This window comes from Anneissia japonica, unplaced genomic scaffold (genome assembly GCF_011630105.1).
Source record: "Anneissia japonica isolate Jap-2015-1 unplaced genomic scaffold, ASM1163010v1 scaffold287748_len1686314_cov196, whole genome shotgun sequence".
Taxonomy (NCBI): Eukaryota; Metazoa; Echinodermata; class Crinoidea; order Comatulida; family Comatulidae; genus Anneissia; species Anneissia japonica.
Genome location: NW_022727190.1, coordinates 1,623,028 through 1,641,405, shown reverse-complemented (window position 1 = coordinate 1,641,405; position 18,378 = coordinate 1,623,028). Strand labels below are relative to the sequence as shown.

General features: G+C 31.6%; 2 protein-coding genes across 4 annotated transcripts in view; both read left to right on the top strand.

Annotated features, from left to right (window-relative positions):
• The window catches only part of LOC117113537, a 35,388-nt gene extending 21,416 nt beyond the window's left edge, over positions 1-13,972 (top strand). The window contains exons 4-7 of the mRNA XM_033256897.1: positions 4,994-5,146; positions 10,941-11,006; positions 13,740-13,853; positions 13,943-13,972. Coding sequence (XP_033112788.1) covers positions 4,994-5,146; positions 10,941-11,006; positions 13,740-13,853; positions 13,943-13,972 — 363 coding nt within the window. The remainder of the gene's footprint in view (positions 1-4,993; positions 5,147-10,940; positions 11,007-13,739; positions 13,854-13,942) is intronic.
• A 3,439-nt stretch (positions 13,973-17,411) lies between these two features.
• Positions 17,412-18,378, top strand: part of LOC117113521 (SH3 and cysteine-rich domain-containing protein-like) — a 46,337-nt gene continuing 45,370 nt past the window's right edge. Inside the window, exon 1 of one of the 3 annotated variants that reach the window (XM_033256878.1) lies at positions 17,412-18,118. The gene's annotated coding sequence lies outside the window, so the exon portion shown is untranslated. The remainder of the gene's footprint in view (positions 18,119-18,378) is intronic. The other 2 variants (XM_033256875.1, XM_033256877.1) reach the window with 2 other exon arrangements.

Below are 18,378 nucleotides of genomic sequence, written 5' to 3'. Positions count from 1 at the left end.
ATATATAACATCTTTTGGCATCTGGCATCAGCACACAAAACCCATCCATTCTGGGGCTTATTTTGCAATTTTTTTTCATGTGTAGAAATTACAAAATTCAGTTAAAATAGGCTTTTCCTATTATAAATTTTCTAACATATGTCATTATATCAAACTCAATGAATATTTTTTATGGCAAATATAAAGTGACTGGGGATTTAATGTACAGTATTACTTATAATATTTAAACTCGCTGATAAACATTATATAAAAGCTTTAAAGGAACTTTGTGCATGTCTGATTGGTCAGTATTTGTTAATAATTAGGTATTTTTTGTAAACATACAACTAATGTCCCATTATTACCTTGAAAATGACCAAATTGTAAAAATACAATCAATTAATTAATTCATTTATTCATTTGGCAACACTGCCCGGGAGATACAAAAGCAGGAATCCCACTGTCTCCAGTAGGATGTGCCCTCTCCCAATTAAAAGACATTTCTCTATGTGGTAATGTATGTATTATCAGTTTTGTAAATTAGACTAGCTTAAACATCTATCATGCATTTTATTAAGAGATTATGTAGCGCATTTACTCTCCACATTTTTTGTTAGTACTGCATTTAATGTGATAATACAGGAACATTTAAATCTATTAGATTTATTAGCATAGCCTGTGGCACTCCATGTTATGTAAGTTCATCAGCTAAATTTGAATCAATTTTTATTTTTTAAAACCCATTATTCCATCGTAACGATCTGAGATTGAGCTTCTTAGAGACATTAACACCATAGTACTGTATTTGATGTGATAATATAGGAACTTTTATATCTGATGGATTTATTAGAATAGCCTCTGGTACTCTGTGTTATGCAAGTTCATCAGTTAAATTTGAATCAATTTTTATTTTTTTAAAACCCATTATTCCATCTTAAAGATCTGAGATTGAGCTTCCTAGAGACATTAACACCACATGTTGTGTTTGACCTTCACGCTGCCCACTCTTTGCGTCACATTACCGAGTGCAAATGAACTAGTGTAATTGTGGTTGAATCCTGTATTCACCTTGGAAGAAGCAGTCTTTACAGACACACCACTTTGTCAATACATCTACCGTAGGCTTAATTACTCTGTTTAGAATTTAAGTACTCATTTCGCTCCTGCGGTGACGTCAAAGACCAACTCAGCTGTCTGCAGTAATCAGGACATGTCATTGATTGGTGCACTATTTATTTATAGAGCCTGTTTATTTGTTGAAGTTGAAGTCTATGGAATGATTGCATATTCTCCAACAATGGAGGGAGCCCTCTTTGGCAGGATACAGTAGTGTTGACTGGTGAATCATTAAAAATTCTATACAGCAGTGTTATTTAATATATTTCCGAACAATACTAATCATATTATATCTTATATTTAAATTCTAATGATTTCCATATTTACATTTTAAATTTAACTACTTAAAATTATTTTCTTTCAGTCATAATTAATAATTTATTTTTATTATTTTGTAATTTGTATTCTGTAATTATTTTCTTCTTTCAGTCATAATCAATAAATTATTTTTATTATTTTGTAATTTGTATTCTGTAATTTCTTTAATTCCTTTATGTTTTTCATTTTAATTAAAATGAATAAATCAAATTATTGTGTAACTTAAGTAGACCAACCAATAAAAAGTTGGATGATAATTATTATGGTTTCATTTAAATGTTTTTTAGAAGACATGAAAATAGAGGTCATACCTCTTTTGTTCTTGTGTTTTTATTACTATTATTATTTTTGATGAATTTTTTCAGTGATTATTATTGTTAGTAAATTATGATTTCCTTATCTATTTAAATTATAGAATTGTATTTTGTGTAAAATTTAACAACTTACTCTAAGAGTGTGTGGGAGGTGTGGGGGTATAGATAAAATGGTCAGAAAGAATAAATTTTGAAAATCATAAAAGAACAGAAAGGAAATTGTTCATCCCTATTAGATATTTTTTATGAATAATGCATAAATATAATATGAATGATTTATGAATAAATTATGAATAATTTATGATTAAATTACTTTTAGTGATTGGCATTCATCATGAAATAATTGGTGAAGAAAGAGTTGCTATATTCTTTTTTGTGTTAATGGTAATCTTGCAAATTCTGGTGTACTCCTTGTATCTCTATCTCTATCACTTGTAATTAATATTTCCAAGTAAAGGTAGAAGAATATCCCATTACTCGCATTATGCTGAATTGAGTGTGGGTGTGGTCTGTAACTAATGTAGCAGCCTTAGAGAGGCGTTTTAGTGCATTAAGTTCATATTTACATAATTCTACGATAGGAACTGAAATGAGCAAATGTGGCAACCTCCATTCAAACGAAAGAGCAAATGTGACAACCTCCACGATGTAATCAGTTCTTTAAAGTGCACACAAGCTAGATGTGTACTCAGGACTTTTTGTTTAGAGCCCTAATTCAAGAAGACTTGGTTCTGTCAACCAAAAGTGAGGAAGGGGCTTTCAAACAAGTAACTTTGATATGTAGTTGAGACCCCAAGCTCCGATGTTAAGACTGTATCAGAACCACCGCCTTACCGCTCAGCCATTCAACTCCCTTTGACTTTAAACTCAATTTGGTATGTCTTTTGTTAAAATTTGTTCCAGTAATCCCTGTGTTCTTTAACATGGCATTATTGCACAAGGCAAATGACTTAATGTCTTATTAAATGTGATGCACTATCGTTGCTTGTATCAGTCATCTGGCTGAAATCCAAGGAGACCGATTAAAATTGAACCATGTACCAATGGTCTGAAAGGATCTTCATGGTTCAGCGCACACATAGTGGCAACCACTCTATTTATTTTGTATGTAAACTAGCTTGTCAATTTAAAATTTGGATGAAGAAAAGTTGTCCTCGAAAGATATTGACCATATAATTACTTTACCATTCCTATTTCATTGCGTAGCTGCCATTTACTGATAATCAATTTAAGAATATTTTATGGTGGAAGGTCTATAATTTAGCAATTTAGTTTTTTTTTAAATTATCATCATCATCATCATTGGTTGTTTAAAAAGCTATTCAATATTTAAACTGAGCTTCTGAAGATTTTTCTGTATTCAATATGACAGATGTTATCTTTCACCAAAAATAAATAAATGATGGATGAGGTTGAATGGAAGTGCTACCTGGATGACTTAACATTGACATTGTTTGGTGACCTTTCCAAAATGTCAAAGGGTGTTAGGCCGCAAGGCTTTATAAGGCATTTCAGAGTGTAGTTCTTAATATAGATCTATCATCTGCCAGGGTACAGCATGACGTTTTTTTTAATGAATTATAGGCTTTAATTGCAATATCATTAATTGTAACTGTTTCCTCGATGTCTTTGCAATACAGAAGCCGGGCTGAATTTATTGACTCTGAAATTTTTATTAGAGCAATCTGTCATTGATGATAATTTGTCAACATGCAGTCAGAGAAAGTATTTCATGCTTTCTGTGGATTTTACAGGCAAATTAATAAGAACATATTTATTTGGCAATTAATTGTACATAAATATAGTTAACTTTTTCCATCGGATCCTCTAATTAGTCTTAAATTTGATAAAAACAAAAAAAGACAGAGTAATTCCGAAAAAACAGACATTTTAAGATCTCATCATCATCAGCTGCTTGTGATGTTCGATTTTGACATAAGAGGAGAAATGTGCTGAATTGTATGAGGTTCTCTGATATGCTGTTAGTACAGCAACAGTCTGTTCATAATTGGCAAACTGCAAATCACCATTTTATCGAGTCTGTTTTGAAACAGCGCGCCACCAATGTCTTGCAACTTTTCACTGAGGGTCGTCCAGCAGTCTAGTCTGAGCAAAATTCACATCTTCTTTTGAGTACTTTGACAACCGAAAACACTGCAGGTCTTATATGCCCTTATTCATTTTCTTTTTTTTGGCATTTTGTTTTTAAAGACTAGCTAGCCTCTACAACAACAAGGTCGTGCACCAGTCACAGAACACAGACAAACACTGGTAACTAAGTAGAGTGAAATGCTTAGGCCTCGGGAAGTCCCCCAGTGGTAGTTACCAAGTTCTCGGAAATTTCATTTCAAATTTAACGAAAATGATGTATAGCAAATGGGTGAATGCTCAAACAATTCTTTTTAAATATATATATAATTTAATGTTGCCTATATATTTATTGTATGTAAATGTAGAGTAACCAATAAAATGCAGTTTAACTCACCAAATTTTGTAGTAGAAACAATTTTGTCATTATAATGAGTATAGTAATTATCCTCATAGAAATCGATGAGCTTAGAAGCTAGATTAGAATGAGGTAATGGATCAAGTAGTACAGGTTAATTATTAGATTGAAGATGCTTATTATTTTGTCAGTCGATGTTAAAATCCCTATTAATTATAACAGGGCTTTGATTAGAATCGCTGTAAAATGAATTTATAGTAGTAAGTAGGGCTGATAGATATATGAAGTTTTATCTTTTTTTTGAAAAATTTGGTTAGGAGCAGTGGTTATGTGAACTTCCACTGTGCCCAGCAGTTATTTGCATGTTCAGTGTGGCTATGTTGTATTGCGTCCATGTATGTGATTTGTACTCGATCACAAAGTAGCTACTCAACTATCCAATTCCAAAGCCGAAGACGAATAACCTTATCTCACCTTAGGAAATATGAATTACAGTCTTCGTCTTATATATTTTGATTAATAAAAAATTATTTTATACTTCAAAATTACCCCAAAATTATTATTTGTTATAGTTATAATATTAAGTATTAAATTATGTCATTTTGGTACAAATGGGATGTCTTGTACTTGTAATAATAGTAATAATAATAATAATAATAATAATAATAATAATAATAATAATTGTTCATGGACATCTTTTATGTAGACCCTATTGGTTAAAATGAATGCACACCGTATAACCACAGATCTAGGTCTGTGGTATTTTCTATTGAAACATCATAAGTTGAAGTTGGTCATAATATTTTTCATTTTTTTGCAGAATAACTTTGATATAGCAAATTCCTTATTTTTGTATGTGGCTGAGCCCCTTTCAGACATAGTATCAGAACGACAAAAATTGGTGACCCAGGTCAAAGGTTATCACGATGAACTACAAGATGAGACCGAAGAAATGAATAGTGCCTTGTTAAAGGTAAGAAGTTTGAATATGTCATATTAATTGTATTTTCAACAAAAAACACAATAAATCTTGAGATATGCTTTTTCTGTAATTTTTGGATGCATGGTTGATCCTAGAAAATTAAATTAATTTTTACAATTTTTCTCACAAGTCACAACTCTGTTTCTAGTGAACAATTAAAGATAACTACATATTATGTACTCTGTTTGATGGGACGGTCCCTGCCCAGTGAGTGTCAACACGTACAAAAGTAATCACACGACCTACAAAGGCAGTTAGATTCCATACAATATATTAAGCACGGTGATAACTATAACAAAAGAAATATAAAAAAAAAACATTCATAATTATAACGAGTTAATTACTGTTTTAGTAGTATAATATGATCAGTCCGAGTGACGCTTTTAATATTAGGCATATACATACTAAACTAACGTATTTAATACCATGCAATGGGCATATATACTTATTTTTTGTGAGAAGTTTGAATATGTCATATAAATTGTATTTTGTTAATAATTGTTTAGATTATACATTAAATATCCGTTTATGAATATATAAAATTAAATATATACATTGCTTACACGACTGTTCAGGCGATATGTATCTGAGACCTGTAATTCTTATTGTTGTAATGCATCTTTAAGAACGAAACGTATGTTTAAAGCATTCTGCTCGCTTGTGATTAGATGCGTGCTACAGAATTCCTAAATACGCGTGTAGCATGTTATATTTTTTTCATTCCTAAATTTGTTTTTGGTATGTTTACAGCCATTGTTTTGTATTTTTGAATACTATTTATTTTTGCATTCAGAATAAATATATGACTCATTATAATAATGAGAATTATGAAACCAGATATCATATAGATGTATCAGAATAATAGATTAAAAGCTAGACAAATTGGCATCAGCAAACAGCCATATATCTGACATTTCCATCGATAGTAATACTGTTCACGTTCAATTTCTCAAATACAACGTAAATGAAATTTGTTTTCTAAGGTTTGTACGCACATAAAAAATACCATACAACAGGCTACTGTATATGTTCAACTTTAATTTCACAATATTGGAAATTGCAATAAAGTTTATTTGTATTGTATTTATAGACACATAAAGTACATAAATGATACTTACACTAATGTAGAGACCATAAATCTACAGTACAACAAAATGGTTAATTATAAATTGTTAAAATGATGCAGATAAATGATAATATTTGCCACATTTTGAAATTGCAGTTTTTGTTAATGTGGTTAACAATAGTGGTTATAAATATAATGATTGGACATGTGACTACAGTAATCAATAAATCTCTGCCGATCATCAGCAACAAGCATTTTATTTCAAGCAGACTCTTAAGATACCGTAGTTAACCTTTGAAGGCTTTCAATAAAAATTGCCATCATTATAAGTAAATGTAGTAAAGAATGAGTTGTCCCTCTATATGTTGCTATGGCAACATATATACACCATAACCTTAAAGTACAGTGTAAACATAGTTAAAGTGGGGATTTTGAAGTGGTACTCTTACATATTCAAGTTTGAGTATTGTTCATTCATAAGTAAGTAAGTAACTTTATTGCTTCTCTTTTATAACAGAGGAACAACCGTAAAAGATGTGCAACAATAACAAAGTCAGTATAAACTTAATTACTGTGATTAAATATAGCAAGAAAATACTGCAGTAGAATGAAATATATATAAAAAAAAAAACTACCTTTACAAAAATAGTAATAGAAATAATAATAAATACTAATACTAATAATATAAGTAAATAGGTTAATAGGAAAACCAAACATTTTGTATATAAATATACAGTATATATACATATATACACACATATACACATGCATATCTATTACACACATAAACATCCTGGGATTTCTATTTGTAATTGGTCACAGCATAATGTACTATATATATATGACAATGACGTGAAAAAAAATTAGGAATTTTATTATAAAACGAATTCTGTGACTAAAGCGTTGCCTGTAATGTATTACCTTGTGGATTATCAGAAAATCCTCATAGTAAATCTTCCAGAGCTGATGGTTTTGACATAAAAATCAATCGTAGCAATAGATAAGCAATAGACTTTGAAGTCTATTTTGTAGTGAAAAAAGGGCTTTACACAATCTATATTACTACTGCCACATTTATACATTTATTTACCGCGTTGTTAAACGCGACTCATGAGATCTGATCTGTAAACATTTTTTTTATTCCTTTTATCAACTTCAAACTATTGGGGCACATCACTTTTTTGAGCTTTGAAAATATGTATTTATCTTTCTTGTTTAAATGGACTTGATATATCTCATTACCAAAGAGCTCATTAAAGCTTGTCCACTTTTTAAAGCTTGTCCACTTTCAGTAAAGTAGAGCCTTTCCTCGAATTCATCTAAATGCTTAAATGTCACACAGTCTCCACCATGACTGTACTTCTCCACAGACGGTATATCTTTGATGTCTTTTTGTAACACTATAAAAGATAAGTATTGTTATTGCCTGCAGTAAAAAAGATATCAAACAGGTATATAAAATTAATTGCTATATTCAAAGTCTAAAATGGAATTAATTCTCCTTTAATAAATTTAAATTTTAGTATTACTTCAAGCAGTGATTTGAATATTATTTCGTTTCCACATTATTTTCTTACATTTGGCATTTTCTAAACAATTTTTGGAAGAAAATCTGGCTTTTATTATGCATGCGTACATTGTCATTAAAATACTCAGCAAGATTTCACCTATAAAACAGCTGCAATTTTTATTCAACCTTTTGGATTTAACTGTACGTAACGGTTTAACATAGCAATTACCTTAAACTACTGTAAAATGTTCTATTAAAAAATTCTCTAGTAAAATTTAGCTAAGTGCCTCTCTGAATCTGGCTCATAAGCCGGTGTTTATTATAAGAATGTGCTTTAAACTTACGTAAGGATTCACCATGACGCAAATAACAGCTTGAATGCGAATTCTGGAAATTTAAGTGACTTTTTTTTTAGCGCAGTAATAACACTGTTAAGCTGCTACACATGAGCAACTTGTTATTTTTAATGATTAATTAAGAAACTTTGCGCGTTTAATCCCACTTAAGTAGCTGTTGTTAAAGCCATGAGCTTTAGTTTGACATCACACTCTGCTGTAAACACTGCCCTCAACCTATTTTCTAATTTTTGGAAAGCCTAAAGTAGTATTTTCGTTTATTGTTTAAATTCGTAAGTTGTATTTCTCAAATTGTATTCAAAGCATGTGGTTCAATAAACAGTGAATGGTTTGACTATAACCTTATTACAAGATTTGGTAATCTGCATTCATTCCTTAGCCTGAAAATGTTCTGAAATCCTGAACATCCATTCTGTGATTGGATGTGATGAAACTGAGAATTGTCACTATCCTTTATTTTTCATGAATGTAACAAATTAGATTAATTTATAAGATAGCTTTTAGGGTAGCAAAGTATTGATTTCTGAAAGTTGTTGGGTTTATGCTATTCAGTTGCAAGTATTATAACTATGATCAGAAGAATAGTGCTACTGTTTACTCTTAAGTCCTGCCCCAACTATCACATTTGTGAGGTCTCGCCACAAAATGAGTCTCATGGTTAGAAATTCAAAAATTGAGTTTATATTATATTTGGGTAGATCACATTATAGGCTTTCATTTGGTCTTTGAATGGCTTCCCTACTATAAGTAAATCCAGAGATGTGAGCATTTAAAGTTTAGGTGTATAAGAACCACGTTTTGAGAAAATCGATCTGAAAGATAAACTAACCTGTACAAATAATATTACTAGAATTACAGAATATGTGCAGAGAACACTGTTTTGGCAAGAAAATTCACTTGCAAAGTATACAATCATAAAATATGAGTATCAAGTTATTTAAAAACATTAAAATCAAAATTTTGTAAAAATATTGACTTTGGCCTGTTTTGGTGAATATCTCAATATGATTTCACCAACGATGCGTCTCATTTTGTGGTAAGACCTCACATTTTATTTGACAAAAGACTTGTATGCCCATATATAGTCATGATGTTTCTATATATATTTGCATAATGTGATGTCATCATGACCATATTTAGGCATGTCACATGTTTTTTTCAAATAAAATTAGTCTAAAAAAGGCCTTATGTAAACGCTTTCACGCAAACTTTGTGATGTAATTTTATTACAACTGTGCAGTGTCATACTTACTGTAGAATATGAGTTTTAGTATCAGCCATACCTCTTGTTTACAAATTAGAAGAAAAATTTCTGACATTTTGAAAAAGTTGTCAGTTTGTACGTTGTGGGAATTCACTATTGCTAATAACGCTGATTTTGTGTGGGTGGGTGGGTGGATATAAATGAAATTAAATGACAGATGTTCGCATTTTGTTAGAGTTTCCTCCTTGTATCCAGGTAAATGCTTGTTTGCCGTAAGCATTACCCAAAGGATAGATTTCTAGACAGTCTATGGGAGTTTGAAAGCAAACTTGGATCAATATGAATTACATTAATTTTATTATAGTTAAAATTAATTGATTCCTGATTATCTTCCTATCTAGTGACATTTAACAACACTGTAGATCATTGAAAATGAGTGAATGAAGCTTTATTTGCATACATTAATATTCAGATTATTCAATGTGAATACTAAGGATAATACACAAAATTCAAGACTTACTTCCAATGAGGTCCTTTCAGTGGTGATTGAGCAAATACAACGGAAGACATATCCCTACTAGTTTTTCTGAATACTGTAGTGTACTAGATGGGCCATATTGTACATGGGACCAATGGCTTCAAGTTGAACTGTCTCTTTTGAAAAAAGGGCTACGCAAGAACAACAGTGGATTGAATTTTGTCCAGGTACCAAAGTTAAACAATGGATCTCCACGATTCAGTGCACCCGCAGGGGTTACCACCAGTTTGGCCGACTGAGCTACGAGGCTCACTTTATCCATGATGATGCTATCTTCCTCTTCACATAGAAACTATATAAATGGGTGCTTATAATGTTTCAATACTCTCTAGGGAGCTGAGAAGTGTTCTATAAGTGTTGGATCCAGTGACCAAGATTATTAGTAGCGGATTTAAGAGTCTTGAACGGGAGGGGCTGATTGATGGTGGGCGGGCGCGTGAGTGAGGTATGGGGCTGAACAATTAAATAATATGAGACACTAGCTCACAAAATAAGGTGATATATACTGATTTTTATCTCCTTGAGCATAATGTTTTTACTACAAACATTCCCAATGCGGGGGGTGGAACTGGGGGGGGGGCACAAGCTTTTTTTGGGGAACCCTAGATATGCCACCGCAAATTATGCATAGAAGCTCTGGCTTTGGAAAGCCTCAGGGACAAACTTCCCACGTTTTCTTCCCAGGCATAATAATTAAGGCTTTCTGTGACCAACATACTAAATCCTATCTTACTTGACAATTTATTATTATTTATTTTAATAATATTTGAAGTTTAACATTTAAATTCGATAACATTTAAGCTTTTCTATTACAGCTGTCTGATACAGTTTCCAATCAAACCATGTACCTCATATCTTGAATATATAGATCCCCAATAGATTATTTCACTCTCTTTAACTAGCAGCTCGTTTTCTTAGTGGTTATAAAAACGTTTATAGTAATGAATTCTGCCATATTTTCTATCAATTTCTATAGAATAATGAACATGAAGTCAGACTTTTCAGATCACCAGGACATTTCTAGATAGAAGTTTTAATTATACTGAGATCTGTTGTAATCTTTCTAATTACTTTCATGATAGATTTCCCTTCGTCTGTCTTTAATTCTCAGAGTCAACGAAATTATGCAGAAACTTGGACGAAGATGACGAAAGCACAAACTCAAGGCTCAATCAAGGTAATTATTATTTTTAATAAGCCATACATTAGTTTACCTCTATATATAGTTTTAAATTAAAAACCTAATTAAATTGTCTGAATGCATTAACTTTTATAATTATTATATTCTGCTGATGAAAAAATATAAATAAAATTACTTTACTTTCACCAGTATTTAAATTAAAAAACAGACAATTAAAAAGCTAATAATTGTCAAACATTTGAAAGGAATCACATTAAATTTTACTATTACTATTAATATTGACAATCATAATTAATAATGATTAATGGCTGTGAATTTATAAAGGCTATAGTTTTAGATTAAGAACCTAATTAAATTGTCTACATTCATTAACCTTTTATAATTTTGTTATATTCTGCTGATGAAAAAATACATATTGACCCGTATTTAGAATAAAAAGAAAATTAGAAAGCTTTTGAAAGGAATCACATTAATTTTATTTATTACTATTACAGTTGAAAATCATAAGTAATAATAATGTTTATGGCTGTGAATTTATAAAGCACTAATTACAAAATGTATTCACTGGCAGATCCATTCCAGAGTTGAGTTTAGTGGTTCAGACAAATTTTCTTAGAAGTCAAAGTAAAGATTATTCAATGGTCAAAAAAACACCTTGCACAGTAAATAACCTTCTCAATGTGCTTTTAAGCTACAAAAAAACTAGAATTTAATTTATGATCAGACGCGAAGGGGAGGAGGAAGGTGCACACTCTCAAATTTTGAGATAGCGTCCCCACCACTACCGAGTACACGCAGGTACCTCGGCATCAATAGCTTCCACCAAGGATAAGTCTGCAGTTCTACTACTGTGCGCTGCTAAGTTGGCGGCAAAAAGGAAATTACTTTCCTCATATACACAGTGTATTCTATATTCTGTTTTTCTTTAATGTATATATTTCTATTTATATCTATGTAGTTTTATGAGTAATATTTTTTTAAAATGTTATTCCTAATGGACTTGGATTGATTTGATTATGAATTCTGTATAGGTGTAATTTTTGCCCTACCTGACGTGGAAATGTACCGAATACTCAGTACATTTGAAAACAACTGCGAAAAAATTGCAAGTTGTTCTCGGTTGGGACTCGAACCCACGATCTCCAGATCACTAGCCTGGCATCATACCTCTAGACCACCGAGCTTGCGCCTGATGGCCAGGGTTGAATTCGAGTGCAAGTAAGCAGCGGGTACTGCAGTGTTGATAGTAATTGTTATTGTTGTGATGGAATAATAGACAATAACTGGATTTGCGTCAGAAGACTGTTTTCAAATGTACTGAGTATTCGGTACATTTCCACGTCAGGTAGGGCAAAAAAAAAAATACACCTATACATGTTTCTCCTGACGCAAATCCAGTTATTGTCTATTATTCCATCACGACAATAACAATTACAAGCGTCAATTTATTTCCATTTTCTTACAAACTGTGAACAGTGTCCCTAAAACCAAGTACAGTGTTGTACACACTCAGTTCTATATTTAAAGTCTTGAATCTTCAATATTCAAATTTATCATACAAATACAACTGCCATAAAATCTATATTCATGCATTATGTATTTATATGACTATTATGTAATGATAACCCAGTGACGTTACTATCATGCATTTAGCTATGTATATTCATGATGCCAGTGGTTGCGATATAAGTCATACCTTATATAATTACGTAAGCAAGGAATAGGTGAATCAAGTACATGAATCGTTTATTACTTCCCTGTCGACTGATCTTGTGTACACACACTTGAAGTTACCGATCAATTACCGTTGCCAACACTTACAACAAATTGCTGTGGAATTCAAAGTGCTGGTGGAATGTTCAATAAAATGAGAGCCTGTTAACTGGGACCTTCCAAAATGTGTACAAGAGAAGCGCCCTCAAACGTTTAACTTATTCCTGATAAGTAGACGATTAAGTTATTGTATTTGATGGATCCAAAAACTTAGCTTACCCATTGGGCTACTGCAGGCTTTACTTGTTGGCTTGGCTATTACTGGATCAGCCTAAGTTACGTTGTCTTGCTGTTTGTAAGAGCTGGAACTTAGAACTCAATTCTACATATTGTAGAACACAGTGTAATAAAAAATGGGAACCTGTGCTCTGCTTAATAAAATATTTTTAGTTCAGAGTTTTTATTTAGAATTTTCTTTTCATTAATAAATAATGAACCAGAGCATTAGGTTAACCCAAGGTTCTTCCAAAATGATACAATTGGTTCTTAAATGTGCACACAAGCTAAATGTATACACTGGACCTCCAGTTCTAAGCCCTACTGTAATTTCTATTACTTATAGGAATAGTCTTTAGGGAAGTTCAATTATATTCAGTACACGGCAGCATATATTTTTTTTTTCAATTTGTGATATACAATATGTGGATAAAGAATATGATAATGAAGTAGGCATTTCAAAATAAGCAAACGCATAATGTATGGCATTCCCATAAAAGCAAGCGATCATGACAAAGAAGAGCAAAAAAAAAAAAAAAAAAATACAAAGATGTATCAGTGTCTAATCATATACATCTTCTGTAATAATAATGTATATTCTCGGCTTCTTCTTTTAGTACAATTTTGTATAATGGTCTGTTTTAATAATATTCTCTCTCCATAGAATCCTTTCTTAAGTGTAGGTTGTAATTAAACAGCCCAGTAAAATATTTATCTGCTTTTTTATTTTAAGGACACATACCCATGTCTAATGGTCTGTCTATTTTGTTTTTTCCTCAGAATCCGTACTTAACAGACTGTTATAATCAACATAACTCATATGTATTACAACTTTCATTAGTTAACGCATATAATGCTAGTCTACAGGAGCTAACAGTACCACATATAATTCAGGTAAGCTGTTTACTGATATGTATTTTTCTTTACTTCAGATTTTATTTTATATTTATTTTTCAAATTTCTTTATTAACTTCAACTGGCAGATTAACTTCAACTGGCAGTTGAAGTACTGAATTGCGAGAAATTTACAATATATACAGTAAACAAAATGCTTAATAAAATTGTTATCTTAAAATACAAAAGGGAAAATTGAAATATTAGAGTATATAGTTCAGAAGTAAGAAATGAGAAAAATAGCTTAATGCAGACAATTCTCCCTGTTAAGCTTTACTCAACCCTTACTAACTTTAGTTAATTGGAATATTTGAGTTAATGTTCCCTAGAACTCAAATGTTGTGAGATTTAACTTGCCGTCTTGTTCTTTTTCTAGAAAGTTGGTCTTTTTTTATATCCAAACTATATATAAATAACATTCACCTATATAAAAATTTGGGGGATAGTCTGTAATACATTGTTTTAATATTGTACAAAAATTAATGCATTCTGGGCATCGTTGAAATTTACAAAGACATTTACTTTAAATAATGAACCAGTTGTATATAAATGTTAACGAAATCGCTGAAAATTATTTGTTACAACGGTTTTTCTAAAGCGTACAATAATCTACAAATTATGAATGCATGGATCAAAATTGGTATCAATCAGCTTTAGCATCTACTATTCTGGTAAGTTTTATGAGATTATCCTTTAATCTTAATAAATCAGGATAGGATTGTCCTGGAATCTGAATTATTACAGGTACAGTTATCCTTTAATCTGAGTAGATTAAGACAAGATTATCCTAAAATCTGAATTGATACAGATGAGATTATCTTTTAACCTGAATTAATACAGATAAGGTTATATCATTAAAATTTGAATTATTAATAGAAGGGTGCATGTCAAAATTATTCAATTGTCACCTTAAATCTCTTAGAAGCAATGCATGGGTGGTATTTTAAATTTCTATTTTTACTTTAGTCAAATAGAGCTTATTGACATTTAAAATAAATGACGTCATTAGTCCAATTCAATGGGGTTAACTACCCATCGATCACACTTAAACAGAAATAAGTCAGTATGTCTACTGAGATTTACGGTAGTATTGTTATATCATGTTCTGCTAAATTTTCCCATTGCAACTAGTACTGAGAACATTAATCATGAGACAAAGTAATGAGTTTTTAGTGATTAATTATCTAAGCAATTCACTTAAAATAATCCTGCTATTTGTCATGTGTAAGTGTTGCCGATTGCGCAAACATCAAGTGAAAAGATGCAAATTTATCCCGGTCGAGCTTATCTTTTCCCGAGGGAGCAGAATTGCAACGAATCAATATTTAAAAAAAAACAGCCCAGATATATTTTGACATGGATGGCCCACCAGTCAACTCACTCACAACTGCACATCGGCAGACATTTTCTTTTTCGTTACGGCATTACTGGAACAAATTTGCATTTCAGCCTCCGTTACAATATGTAAGAAAATGTTAAAACTTTATTGTTTGCATGTGAATTGACAGCATTTGAGTACCTGCTGTCCTGGCGGGAATTGCACCTTAAATTGCTGGGGAACGGTGTGGTTGGTGTTTAATTTTATCTGCTTTGTTTTATTTTGTTTTCTCACTTTCCAGTTTTCTTCTGTTAGATGTATTTTATCGCCACATTATGTCAGTAAAAAAATACAAAAAATGAGCAAAAAGTGCATTGAACTTCATGAAATTGCGCTGATATAAATGATGTAATGTATGTGTGCATGGGTGATAATCTAATTAATTTCAATGGCACCAAATTTTAATAATAAAAATTGGTTATTCTGTATGTGGATTAGCAAATACATTTTGGATGAACACATTGTGAATATTGCTTGATTTGGATTATATATATATATATATATATATATATATACAGGCTTATAAATCCTTGATTTAAATTCTCGAAGGATCTGAAGATGAACATTTATGACATTTTGCTATGCATCTGCTTGGGTTGTTCAGTTTTACACAATTTAAAGAACTGGTTGACATTTACAAGGACACTAGATATACAGTATTAGGAATCATATTAGAAAAAAATAATAGAGCCCATATAGGGAATTAATGAACTCAAACTAATTAGTTAGTTATTAGTTTGAAGTACGGTTATCCGATTTAAAGCGAATCATGTTCAAAAGGTATACCATGAAAGATAAATCGTTTATATCAGAGAGCACTTTGTATGAACATTTTCTTTCCATAATATATAATTCATTATATCATATGAGGTTCAATACCAAAATTTGTCTGCAAAATTTACAATACATCTAATTTACTGCAATCAATAATTGGAATAAACTGCCTTTGGCTACTCAGAACATTAAAAAGTAAGTTTTAACATTAAAATGATTGAATTAAGCTAAAGAATAGTTCCCTTGTAAGTACTTTGTATGAACATTTTCTTTCTATAATGTATAATTTGTCATACCATTTGTTGGCAAAATTTTACAATACATCTAATTTACTGCAATCAATAATTGGAATAAACTACCTTAGGCTATCCAGAACATTAAAAACAAGCTCTAACATTAAAATGATTAAATTAAACTAAAGAATAGCTCTCTATTAAGTACTTATGTATGAACATTTTCTTTCCATATTTTATAATTTGTTATACCATATGAGGTTTATGTACCAAAATTTGTCTGCAAAATTTAAATACATCTAATTTACTGCAATCAATAATTGGAATAAACTTCAGTTATCCAGAACATTAAAAAAAAGTTCTAACATTAAAATGATTAAAGAATTAGGCTAAAGAATAGCTCTCTAGTAAGCTAGGAATTTAGTTAGAGCGATATGAAATACGGTGCATTTATTCAGATTAGCATGACAATATAGGCCTACTGGTAATTTATACATTGTAAAATGATATAGTATGATAGATAGATGTTTATAAGGACTTCAAGGGGGAAAAAATTAGCATGGAAAATTCTACAGTACTTTTTAAAAATAAATTATGCGTGGGCAAGCTTGAAGGCGAGTTATTGATGAGATGTAAAAGGCTTAGAAATGCTTTTATAAATTCTTTGATATTAAGCAAGGACGGTTCTTAAACTGATCAGTAATACTTATCTTTAATCACGTTTAGATAATGGAATTGTTTTTGATTGCCACAAATAGTCTAGCAGTTTTTTGTCAGCATCACACATATCAAATTTAAACTGGAATTTAACCATCAATATATAGCTTCTACCTCCTCAGGGCTTATAAGTTTGTCTCAAACAGGCTGTGAATTTACTAACGATCAGTAGCCAGGTCTGTATTTGTTTAGGTTCATCTGTACAAATTTAACAAAATTGTTATTATCCTTAGAAGTGTATCTACAGGCAGGATCTGACACAGAAGCCCAGAAGGCGGTGATCCTAAGTTGACAATTGGCCTCGCATTGCCTGCTCTAGCCAATATATATTGACTGGCTTTAGCTTCTACTCATTGGCAATATTATTGAGAAATTTGATACTATAAGAGTGTCTACAATGAATGTACTTAAAAATAGCCTGCTTCTCGTCTGGAGATTAAATCGGCTTTTGTGCCGTGTGCATGAAGCTATTCTAGTGTGAGTCTGCAATAATCTAGAAAGTCAAGTTGAGAATAAGGATAAGAGCCATATGGTAATATGTTCCAATAAGTGTTCAAATCAAAGAGATCAGGCAAGATTCTTCATACCATTTTTCGTGAACCTCTCATCTGCCACAAATGCGAATAACTTTTATGATCCTCTCATACGAGTTTTCAGAAGTTATTCAAAATTCTTAAAAAGCAAACTCACTCGCTGTCTTCTCGGAAAGGACTTTAAACCGTAGGCCCAGTGTACGCATTTGACTCGTGTGCACTTTAAAGAACCCAGTACATCCTTCGAGAAAAGAAGAGGGTTACCCCGGTGTACTGGCCCATTCAGTCCCCTGTCGTTTAATAGATATGCCACATAGGATAGTGTTTAAGTTCACTAATTGGCATATCTTTGGGGCTTGTGCATAAAAAAATGAAATGCAATGAAATCCATGTTCTCTTCCTCACCAAATTTTTAATTTCTATTTCCTTTATTTTACGCCGGGCACTCACTGCATCGTACAACGATCGTACGACGAATCCAACTTCGCTCCCTGTAAGCGCTAGATGATGCAACGCCAGCTGATGATTGTCAATGGCAGTCTGAACTGATCATGAATTCAAAACCGTTGTGCACGCACCAAAGCATTTTGTTCTCCATAGAATGGCATCGGCCGACGACAGTCGTGCTCAGTGAGTGCCTGAATTTAGGCTACATATTTGTTTTTCTGGACTTATATAGGATTTCATTTGACTGCTTTAATGTGAACTGTTTGTATTTAATCTTAGAGAGAGTTCTATCTGGTACAATTTTCTATAATTGCCTTTGAGTTATTCATTATTCAGGCAGTTCCACACATATTCAGGATAGAATCGTAGCTTCATTACTTTGCCGCCTTTACTCATTATACTTTATATTTGATATGTGTTTCCCCTAAGCTATAATATAATCT